The following is a 12625-nucleotide window of genomic DNA, read 5'->3' as shown; positions in this document are numbered from 1 at the left end:
GCTGGCAATCCTACATGAGGCAGAAGTCTGTTCATCTAATACAAATATCAAAATAAATGCATAAAATAATGGGACATATAGCTTCTGGAAGAGTTCTCTTTTCCGAATTTGCTCTAGAGTGAAATCCCTATTTAAAATACAAACCCTAAATTAGTGTTTGCCATCTTACAAGTATTTTTAGGTTTTGTCCAAAAAAACAAAAAATAAAACTCACAGAGTTTAAAGTAAGTCTGGTAAACAGAGCAGAAGTAGAGGAGAGAAGCTCTGAATACAGACCAAGTGCTACACCATTACCCTCCTACAGACAATGTAATCTGAAATTGATTAATGCTTCTTATGCCTCAATTATTCTCTTTTTTCAACGCTCTCTGGCTAAATACACTTAAATTGCCTATTTTGCAATATACAAGGCACCTGTGAATGTTTAGCCGCTCCACTCAGCTGGGTGAATATTCTGACACCATATCCTCTGCACTTTGCTTGAGACAAATCTCCTCATGAAAAGCCCCACTAAATCTGCTTTAGCCTCATTTTCCAAAATTTAATAAAAATATTTGATACACTTGAAAAATTGTAATTTACCCATTTTGTGCAGAACTGTTGTGTGTTTCTGAATCATCGCTATCACTGATGACGATAGTGTCTTCATCGGTACTGTTGATGTGGCCATTGGCCACTCCATTGTGATGCGGTGGAGCTATGACTTCCAAAATCTTACACTGCAACCTGAAATAAAATAAAGACATTTATAAACATGAAGGTCCTCTGATAATGCAAAAAGTTTAAATTTGTTGAATGAATTATTCTAAAAGTACATTTGTAATCCCAGAATAGAAACAGTGGTTATATTTTACATAGGAGTTCCACCTTACCGCATCTGTAAAAGTGACTAATTCACCTCCTTAAATATATACCAACTTGACTAAACAGGCCAGTAAATTATTAGAATTTTCCTAAGTCATATATACACTTGACTTAACTTTGTTTACTTAAATATACTTTTTCAGTTTATTTTGAAATCACTGGTAGCAAGAGCTTTTTGTGCTTATTTTATCCAAGTGACAATTAACAACATCTTTTTAAAATAAAATGATTTTTTCTTTGTTACTTAGAAACGAGACAGAAACCTTTTATGTTTATTTTCATAGTAATCTAGGAAGAAAGGAAAGGATTTTGTGTTGCCAAAGTATTTATACTAGAAAAGATCATCCTCTAGTATGGCTGATGACCCAAATAAACAAGGCTAAAATGACCATTGTGTATCTAATCTTAATAATGGCCCATTTATCTCCTGACACATATAAGGCTCCATCTGGTACACATATAAATGACAAATAAAGCAAATCCATTCATTTGCTATCATGAGTGCTAGTTACAAAAGAAACAAAATTAAGTGTGTTATTCAAAATCTATAATCAATTGACACTCATTTAATATATTTCATAACCATATAATAAACAATTCTTAGCCACTAACTTTCTCCCTTCCCTGGCACTCCTGGGTGCACATTTTTTAGTTTAATCTCTTAAAGCCATGTCTGCATTATGAAAATTATCCATTGTGGACAATGACTGAAGCTGAACACTGACTGCAAGAGTAGCCAAAGGAAAACCATATTATAACCACCTTCTTAGAGGAACTGAGTATCAGTATTGGTAACGGACATCACAGAATTACAAAGCACAGAGCTTGAACCAAGCTTTCTTAGCCCCTTTAGACATTTGCATGTGGGGTCACAGACCCAAGATAGGAAATACTTATGAGGAAAAATCATCTGGGAGAGAACCAACACTGGGGAAGGAAAGCAGCCCAGGAGGGCTAAACACCAGGCAATGCTTGCAAAGGCAAAGGAACAAAAAAAATAATGAAAAACAAACAAAAAATGATAAAGAAGTCCTTACTAACCCCTTCCTCCCCATATATAAGCATGCAGGGGGGAAAAGGAGGGAAAACAACAAGAGAAAAATTGAGGCCATTAAGCGTGCTGCCAATATCACTACACTTTCAGTAATAAGAAGGAATGAGAGAATGACTTGAGCTATCTCCCCTTCACCCCCTTTTATAAACTCGGAACCCTGAATGGGGGAAGAAGGCTAAGTAGGCTAACACATCCTGCTTTCTAAAAGATTTCAATCTTGCTTGGTCCCAGGATATGATTATCAATTTATGAACAATTTCCAAAAGGAGGTCAACTGGCAGTGAGCTCTTTTTGTAAAATAATATCTGCTATACACTGATACAAATATACATTTTAAAAAAGGATTTCTTCCAAGGTGGTTTAGGCCCAAAATATTCCCCACTACAAAATACTAACTCCTGAAACAAACTGTTTGAAATGAAGAGTCCATGTTTTCAAAACAGATCATCTGGAGGGAAAGGGAAGGAGGAGGCACTAGTCAGCTCAGGTTATTGGCAATGGGATACAGAAACTTTCATCTTTAGACCACTGTTTCAAATACTTCACAAGATAACAGCCAGAAACTACCCTCCAACAGCTGCTGGTTATCCTATGTAAAGTAAATTGGTTGATAATTGTCCAAAACCCACAAAAACTACCATTACAATTAACATTAACTGGCATTCTTGTATACAATCTTTCAGCATATTCACATGAAGATTTAACTACTCCACTACCTCTAAGAGAGTCCCTCAAAATCAGGGTTCAGGCACACTGGCACGGTAGTTCAGGGAAGTCTGCACTACTTCTGCTCACACTGCTCATACTGTAATTGTTGTGTGGATAGAAGAAATTTCTAGTGACACTTTAGAGCAGAGGTGGGCAAATTATGGTCTGTGGGCCACATCCGGCCCTCAAGACCTCCCTCAGCTCCCGGACAGGGAGGCTACCCTCGGCCCCTCCCCTGCTGCCATGCCACCGCACGGGCAGCGCTCTGGGTGGCGGAGCGGCGCGCTCCTGCAGAGCAGTGCAGCAGTGTGTCTGGCTCTGGCCGGGCGGCGCGGCTGCCAGACATGCTGCTCTGAGCGGCATGGTAAGGGGGCCGGGGCCAGGGGGTTGGATGGGGTGGAGATTCGAGGGGGGGGGGCAGGGGACGGGGAATGGGGCGGTTGGATAGGGGGTGGGGTCGTGGATAGGGGTCAGGAGAGCAGTCGGGGACAGGGAACGGGGCGGTTGGATAGGGGGTGGGGTCCCAGGGGGCAGTTAGGGGCGGGGGTCCCAGGAGGGGGCAGTTAGGGGACAAGGAGCAGGGGGGGTTGGATGGGTCGGGGGTTCTGAGGGAGGCAGTCAGGGGGTGAGAAGTGGGAGGGGGCGGATGGCGGCAGGGGCCAGGCTGTTTGGGGAGGCACAGCCTTCCCTACCTGGCCCTCCATACAGTTTTGCAACTCCAATGTGGCCCTCGGGCCAAAAAGTTTGCCCACCCCTGCTTTAGAGGGAACCCCAACATCATATCTCACATGCACAATCATTTAAACAGAGGCACATTAACATGACTACAATATAATAAAGGAAATATAAGCTCCCTCTAACCAGGGTGCTTGACAAAGACCAAGGTCCAACAAGATTTGCCAGATACATGCCCAAAGGCCTAAACCTACTATCCAATCCAATACCAAAGATAAATTGGACCAGCAGGACTCAGCCTAGCAGTGTGATCACTGTGTTTCAATACTACTATGTGGAGTGATCTATGCTCATCCAGTCCTCAATTAGCTTGCAACTAGCAACAGACAGTACATTTTTCAAGTCTTGCCAAAGATTCAGTCAGGGAGGGAAAGAAATTAGGAATTGCGTTTCATCTATTTCCCACCCCAAAATGTACTCACATTTAATGTAATCAGAAAACCAGTGAGCCTTATTACACACATCTGTCTTATAATGAAGAGGTCAGTACCACAAAACTGCCTGTACAGATGCATTATCTGCTTTACATCTATTAAAAAATTACATTACATAGTTGGTTTCACTTTAAAAGTGTTTTTTGTACTTTTTTATTTTATAGGCTGAAAAATAAATTTCCCTGAAAATTTTATCCAGTTCAATTTAGCTAACATTTTTTAAAATTAATTTCTACTAGAAAACTATTAAAAGCACCAATAGGTTTGGAGGCATAGCCACTCTATCATTCTAGTGCTTAATTTTTAAAGGGCCACAAGAGGGAGCTCATACATGCTAAAACTGAAAAAATATATTAAAAGAGCCTCATGAAAGCTCCAGTTAGAACAGACTGAATTCTGTAACTTATACTAAATTCTACAATGTGTCATTAAAAAATTGAAATAATTTAAAAACTGAAAATGGTTAACCTTCCTGGAAGCTGCTGAATATTTAGTCAATGAGCATTTCAGCACAACACTTATTTACTTCTTTATCCCTTTGCTAGGTCCCAAAGGGGGGGAAAAATGCTCTCTCTCCTCTCTCCTCCCATAATAGCAGAGACTCTGCTCAACCATCATGCCCTATAAACTTGATCCAGAGAAACAAAAGAACCTTCAACACAGTCAGGGTGATTAAATATTTGAACAAACTACCACAGAAAGGGGTGGATTCTCCATCTCTTGATGTTTTCAAATCAAGACTGGATGCCCTTCTGAACGATATGTTTTAGTCAAACAAGCTATTGCACTTAATACAAAGGTAAGTGAGTGAAATTATGTAGCCTGTGATATACAAGAGGTCAGACTAGATAGCCAGTTTGTGTCTTATGGATAAGGCATGGAGATCACAGTATTCACAATAATAGTGAACTTGAATAAAGTCTGTGACGAGCCCACCCCACCCTCAGCCCACAGCAGCAGCTCCTGTTCCATGGCAATGGACCAAGACCCATACGCACTGGAGACGGGAGAGTCAAAGGGACCATGACCCCCAACTTTTTAAAACCTGGCTGGAAGGAAATGTGCTGCAGCCTGACCCAGCCAGCACCCAGGTTCTGTGGTGCATCGTGCAAAGTGCTGATCAGGTTCCACTCTGCATCAGGCCGCTTGCTGACAGCCAGGCCCTCACCTGTCAAAACCGTGGTGGTGGCGCCGCTCAGCACAAGAGACCAACCGGACCCATCACCAGAGGGTCTCGGGCACCCCAAGATGGAGACGGGTGCATGGATGTGCCAAACCTGAATAGTGCTGCAACCACATGCTCCAAGTTACACAACGCATGGAGTGGAGAGCCTACGGCCCCACAGGACAGGAGCCACCACTATGGGGTGGGCTCGCTTTCCAATCATGCCTCCTCTCTCCCCTTGGGCCTCACCTTTCAGCACACCCAGTATATAATCCCCTCTTTCCCTACTCACCCCCCCACTTCCCCAACAGTATTCTCTTTGGTGTCAATTCCTTTTTTATTTACTAATTTTATTACGAAATTTTCTACAAACAACAAAAGTTACTCTTTAATGGTTTTGGGTGGGGAAAGCATTAATGTAATATTTCATAGTAGCAACAAGGATTAAACAATTTTTGATAAATTTGATTCAGTTTATTTAAAAGTGGGGAAAAAGTATAGCTCTTCCTTAAGAACAGCAGATGAAAACTACATTTGGAGATCTTTCTGTGACTTTTTATTTTCTTCCTTCACCTCTGCCGTGAAATGTATTGAAAATTTCTGTGCCAAAATTGTAGCCTTAGTTATCTATCTTATTTTATATCATAACACAGATAAAAGAAAACAGATGAATACCAAATAAAAATGTGACTGTGAAGGAAAACAGCAAACTCTCAAAAACAGCCCCCTCATTTTAAAACACTGCTTTCTAAAACAAGGATACCTTCAGCATGAGCCAGGTAAAGAAGAGCATGGGTTAACTGAATGAAAGACATTTTTTCTACCTCATCTTGCATTAAAAGTTACATAATAAAATGTTTTTTTTTAAGTCACATAAATTATTTGAGTTATTAGGTTTCTCTCTTTAAATTCTAGTATGGTCAGCAATAACTACAGTGACAGCCAAACCCCACTGAAGTCATTAGGAATCTTTCCACTGACTTCAAAAAGATTTGGAACAGGGCCAGTAAAGCTGCTAAGGTAAAAGCAACTTGCTGCACAGGAACACACTGAAAGTTTTAGGGCTTGTCAACATGAACATTTAACTTGCAGCAACTGGGGTGTGAATCTACCGCGCACTAGCCTGCCATGCTCTAACTGTCCATTTGAACCCTGCTGACACACACTCCTTAGTGCACTTTGATCTACTCCTGTTTCAAAGTGGTGCCCCCATCAGAAGAAGGTGGAGCAAGGAGTTCTAACTAAATACAAACTTTAGCACCATTTTACCAAATCAAACATGATGCACAGTCCAATGAGTAAAATGCTTAGTAAAAGAATGAACAGAATATGTGCTGTGGCCTTTTTGAAGAAGTAGCCGTGGAATGAGCAGACAGCTGGAATCTTTTCCGACACTGAATGCTCTGCTGCTGTAAAGGAGACCATCTATGGAACCGGAAAGCAGTATAGGAGATCTTCTTTGAGACAGACAAGAGCTGGGAAAGTCCTATAGGAGTTAAGAGCAGAGGGGAACGAGATGGGGTGACTCTCTCAGTTTTAATCCTCTCTACGGACTCATCCATTTCATTACTAAAAAGACCTGACCCTTCAAAGAGGAGGTCTTCAATTATTCTCTGTGATTCCAGAGCAAGGCCAGTGATCCGAGCCAAGAATATCGCCTCATAACTATGCTAGTGGCCACAGCGCTAGCCATATCTGAGGTATCATATGATAGTCTCAATGAATATCTAACGTTCTACCCTCACTGACAAAAATTTTTAGCTTCCCTCTGTTCCTCCAGTAAGGAGTCCAAAATAGGGTTAGTGAAGCCCCAAACTGCATAGGTGTATCAGGACATGCAGTTTGCCATACAGAAACCCAATAAAGAGGAAGAATCAACTTTTCTCCTAAAACCATCCAGTCTGCGACCTTCACTATCTAAGCCCTGGTCTACACAACAAACTTATGTCAGTAGGACTACATTGGTCAGGGGTGTTGAAAATCCGCACCCCTGAACAACGCAGTTATACCAACATAACTCCCAGTACAGACAGTGCTATGTAGAGGGGAGGGCTTCTCCCATCAACATAGCTACCACCTCGATGGGAGAAGCTCTCCCATTGGCATAGGTAGCATCTTCACTAAGCACTACAGCAGCACTACAGCCACTAAACCACTGTAAGTGTAGGCAAGCCCTATAGGAAAAGAAAGGGATACCTTGCTGCTCTAGCCAATTTCCTGGTCTGCAAAGAACACTGTAGAATCTGCTGAATGACGTTGTAACAAAAATCAGTGGCACTACAGGTTTACTTGGTACATCTGATTAACCCTCTTCTACATCAGAAGAAGAAGGGGGTGCCTCTGGTGCCAGAAAGGAGATCAGTGAAGATGACATCACTGGTGCCAAAGTCAGTGCCACAGCGAGCAGATCTGGCCACAGTGAGCAGATCATCACTGATTCCTATAATAAATTGAAGGTCTTATACCATGGAAATAAGGAGTACACAGGTTGCTCCTCCATCTCCTGAAGGCAAAGATGGAGTAATCTGGAAGAGTATAGATCTTAGACCAAAATATAAGAAAAGCAATACAAACTGTACTACTGACAGAAAAAACACCCACCTCGGCATGTAAAAACAAGATAGGGGTAGAATTTGGGAGAATTAAAAGTCTCCTACAAAATTATTTTGAACAATTTGAAATTTAGCCTTTAAATCAATCTTCTGCAATATTATTTTAGCATTAAAAATTCTTAGCGCTGGAGCAACTCTGTTCCCACCATATGAGAGGGTAAAACAGAGCACCCTTTGAGCAGAGCTAAGGACCTTTTGTTTTAAGTCTTTATGATAAGGGAACCAACAGCCCAAATGATGAAACTTTCTTCCTAAATAAGTAAACACAGAGACTTGTTTTACAAGGTAACCATGATAGGCAGAGATGGTGTCCCTAACCTCTGGTTTGCCAGGAGCTGGGAATGGGTGATAGCGGATGGATCACTTGATGATTACCTGTTCTGTTCATTCCCTCTGAAGCACTTGGCATTGGACACTGTTGGAAGACAGGATACTGGGCTAGATGGACCTTCAGTCCGACCCAGTATGGCCGTTCTTATGTGGCCTTCTATCCTCCACTCAATTTGCAGAGAGTCCTTCCCAAAAATCATGAGCTTGGTCTTATTATAACTGAGAACCAGGTCTTAAAAATTACAGTAAGAAGAAAAACAAGCTATATTTATATACAAATTCTTTTCCTGGTATAGCTTAGTTCCCCATGGGAAAGGGAATACGCTATACTGGTACAAGGCACCTGTATATCATAGAACTGTGTCCAAACTAAAGATGGTACTAGTATAATTATTTTGGTTAAGAAGAAAAATTGTACCCCTAACTGAAAGAGTTATATGGGTACAAAAGAGGTGTTTAGATCAGGTCTAGCAGAAAATTACTTTAAAAAAAAAAAAAAAAAAAACCACCAAGAAACATTCTTTGGGCTTTTGAGGCAAAAAATGGTCACAAACTGTTTTCCTTTGCAAGTCACCTTTAAGATTTTTCTGGAGTGAACCTTCATGGAATACCAGCAATTGATTTTTCCTGCAACCCACCATCATTTGGATACATATAATGCTTACCAGCATACGCAGAATCTCAGAAATGTAGGATTGAAAGGAACTCAATAAGTTATCTAGTTCAGCCCCCGAGGCAAGACCAAGTATACCTAGACCATCCCTGACTGTGTTTGTCTAACCTGTTCTTAAAAAACTCCAACGATGGGATTCCACAATCTCCCTTGAAATCTTATTCCAGTGCTTAACTATACACATAGTTTGCAAGTATTTCCTAATATCCAACCTAAATCTCCCTTGCTGCAGATGGAGCTGTTTACTTCCTGTCCTACGTCCAGTGGACCTGGAGAACAATTGATCTGCATAGCATCCCTTAACATATTTGAAGGCTATCATCAGGTCCCCATTCAATCTTCTGTTCTTAGGTCTAAACATGGCCAATTTTTTTAACCCTTCCTGTAGATCGGGTTATCTAAAGCTTTTAACATTTTTGTAGCTCTCCTCTGGACTCTCCAATTTATCCACATCTTTATAAAGTGTGGCACCCAGAACTGGACATGATACTCCAGCTGAGGCCTCACCAGCACTGAGCAGAGCAGGACAATTACCTCCTTTGTCTTACATATGATACTCCTGTTAATACACTCCAGAATGACATTAGCCTTTTTCTCAATTGTATCACATTGTTGACTCATATTCAATTTGTGATCCACTATAACCCCCTTAACCTTTACAGCAGTACTACCACCTAGCCAGTTATTTCCCATTTTGTAGCTGTGCATTTGATTTTTTTCTTCCTAAGCAAAGGACTTTGCACTTGTCTTTATTGAATTTCATCTTGGTCTGAAATCAACAATTCTCCAATTTGTCAAGGTTGTTGTGAATTCAAATCGGTTCCTCCAAAGTGCTTGCAATCCATCCCAGCTTGGTATCATCTGAAAATGTTATAAGCGTATTTTCCATTGCCTTATCCAAGTCATTAATGAAAATACTGAATAGTAACAGGTTCAGGACTGACCCCTGCGGTAGCACACTAAATACGCCCTCCCAGTTTGATAGTGAACCATTGATAACCAGTCAGTTTCAACCTGCTGCTGATTGATAAGGCTATGAACAGCACCAGAGGCAAGCACCGGAGCTATTCACTTAGGAAGAGGACACAACAACGGAGTCTAGGAGGTAAAAAGTAGTGATAAAAGTAGAGCAGCAAACACACACATATATGGAACACTAGCCAGGAGGCTCTGGGATGGGATGAGAGAAAAACAGGAGAGCGAAGAAATTCTGCTTCTCGCTTGCAGCAGCCAGAGGGGTTGGAGAGAGGGCAGGTTTTATAATGATCAGACACCGGCTACCTAGATGCAGACACAAAAGATGGAACACCAATCAGGATGTAGGGGGCAGCACTCTGGTAAGATTCCCAGCATCCTCATACTTCCCAGAAGCTAAGGCAAGAGGAAAAGGGAACTGACTTCTCACCTGGATAGTACGGCTCACTCATTTTATCTATCTTTGGCTACTACAGTTGCATCCTCTATTAGGTACCTGGTAAAACTTCCAAGATCAACATGTGAGAAGATAAATGAGACACAAAGATTGAGGAGATAAGTTAGAAAAGAACAGCAGTGCTCTCTCTACCATATAACAATTATTCGTATACGTACAGAATTCATTTTCTGGGAATCTACAGTAAATTCTATTAAATCAGTTTAGAAGAGACATTTGAGGTTGTCCACTTCCAGTCTATGAGCAACAAAGCTTTAAAAATAAAATAGCTTAAGAGTCTAAAGACCCAGTCCAGCAAAGTACTTTGGGACTACTGAAGTACTTAAAGTTATACAGGTGCTTCACAATACACAACAGTCACAATACACAACAGCTTATATTTTAAGACAACCAGAGTTCAAAATTCTGCAGTGTTCTAATCTGTTCTATGAACTCTGGCCTTAGCAAAAGTGAATGAAGAATTAACATTACAAATATTGTTTTGTAAAAGATATACATATTCATCTACTATATGTTTATCTATACATGTAGCTAATGACTGTGAACCATAAATTAAACATCTGTTCACATTTTAAAGAAGTCACCAATTTGGAGGCAATTACTCTCCCCAGAATATAAGATGAGTGAAAGTTCTGCGATAGCTGGGGGAAGGCAATGGTATCCTCCTTCCCCTCAGGTCTTGGAACCACTTTGTGACCAATGCAACAGCAACTGCTGTTTCTAGTGCAACCCTCTCTATGAGGGTTGCAGGGGATGGCTGATGGATCTGCAACTACATGGAAAATGCAAATTTTCAGCGTGATCAATGGGATCTACTCATACAGTCCCTGCCTCTTGACAGAGAAATGAAGAATTCCCATTAGCCTATTTTTCAGAGAAAAACAAAACACCATCCAGATTTTCAATGGGTTGGATATTAGTTAATAATGGGGCATAGAACCTTTCGCCCCCAGGCCACAGATTTAAATCCTCCATAGTTCAATAGTGCCTAAAAGACACTTTTGTCCATAGCTGTTTGGTGGCCTATGTGAAGTTAGCCTAGATCCCAGTGGACAGGTACATACAATCACATAACACAAACCACAATTGGCCACTGTTGCCAGTTTAAGCAGAGTGCCAATTAATGAACAGGCTTAGAAAACAAACTATGTTCTCATTGTATATAAATGGTCTTCTCCCCCATCCCTCCAGATCATGATTGACCATATTGACTGCATGATGATAAAAAGCCTCCACACCATTTCTATTAAGAATTAAAAAAAAAAAAAAAAAAAGTTAAGAGGGATATAAACTCTCATGCTTCAGGGCAAAAGCTAATCCCTGGGAGGGCTTAGAAAGAAACTTTACCTTTGGGCAGGTTATTTCATAATTACCCACTAAAAGGTTTCTTGCCTGTTGTTCTGGTATCGGCCAGTGTCAAAGACAGGATACTGGATTAGTCTAATCTGGTCTGATTAGATATGGCAATACATATCTTCCTAACAGAGGACTTCATTTACCAGTGCTCTTAATCTGGCACTTTTCAAAAGCACTACATTCACTTAAGTTGGATATCTGCACTCTAACATTGTTTGCCTAAGGTCAGCAAGCAATCATTCTTTTTGCTGTAGTGTAATCTAGTGACCAGATAGAATATAAAATTTATTCCCCCTTAATGGACAGCTGTTCTATGCAAATCTTTCCCTTTACTCCCTTCCCCACGCATTCTAGTAACCCTTCGATGTAATTTTGGTTTAGGGGGTGTTTATTATAAATTAAGTTATATTGTTATTGTTGTACAGTATCCCATGTGCCTCAATGGGCAAGGGGAGGGCACTGTATAAATTACGTTTGAGAAAAACTAAGAAAAACTAAAATGCAGGTTGAACAACAACTTCACCATCCAAATCAGTGCCAATGGCCCTGCAGACTTATAGACTACCGATTTATTCACCCCAGCAAAGGAGGCCATTATATTGTTTGTAATACCAAAGTCTCAGAAGACTCATGCTTAATTACAATCAATTAAATATTAAAACTATACCTTGGACCCAACCCTATCCCACTGAATTTAGCAGCATAACTCCTAGGACCAGTTCCTCAAAGGTATATTGGCTCCTAGCTTCCACTGAAATCAGGAACAGGCCACATAGCTCAGTGGACTGTGTTGAACTACAGAATCATATTATTTTGGTTGCAATTTGGCCCAGGGTGCACACTGCTATTTCCAGCAGCCTGTCACTCCTGCCATAAAGTTCCAAGTTTCAAGCATCTTACCAGGACTCAGAATTCAGTAAGCTGGTTAGATACATATACTGTATAAGTATTGACACCACAAGGTAGAACTAAATGGATCTAGTATTGTGAGACATGTCACCGTTTAGGTGAGAAGTTAAACAGAAGAGCTTCTTCTGGTAAAGTGCAAAATGGAAATTTAAGATCCCAGAATATTTTTCCAAAGAAACTGGGGATAATCCCAGTGTCCGTTTTCCTTCTGTCTCAGTGAGACATACAGGTTGTTAATGTTTTAGTTCATAATTTTATATCTTAATTCATTACCTTTAGCAGTAAATATTATTCTAGGTTTAATTTTAAACATTCTTTTCACTAAAACTGGAATAGAATTGAAACAACAGGAA

The 12625-nt window shown here is 40.6% G+C and overlaps 1 protein-coding gene across 3 annotated transcripts in view; it reads right to left on the bottom strand.

The window, feature by feature from the left end:
• BAZ1A (bromodomain adjacent to zinc finger domain 1A) overlaps positions 1-12625 on the bottom strand; it is a 109973-nt gene that overhangs the window by 81245 nt on the left and 16103 nt on the right. For all 3 annotated transcript variants that reach the window (XM_065402920.1, XM_065402918.1, XM_065402919.1), the window contains one exon: positions 583-726. In XM_065402920.1, coding sequence (XP_065258992.1) covers positions 583-726 — 144 coding nt within the window. The remainder of the gene's footprint in view (positions 1-582; positions 727-12625) is intronic.

This window comes from Emys orbicularis, chromosome 4 (genome assembly GCF_028017835.1).
Source record: "Emys orbicularis isolate rEmyOrb1 chromosome 4, rEmyOrb1.hap1, whole genome shotgun sequence".
NCBI classification, from domain to species: Eukaryota; Metazoa; Chordata; order Testudines; family Emydidae; genus Emys; species Emys orbicularis.
Note: the sequence above shows the minus strand (reverse complement) of the source record. Positions and strands in the feature narration are given on the sequence as shown.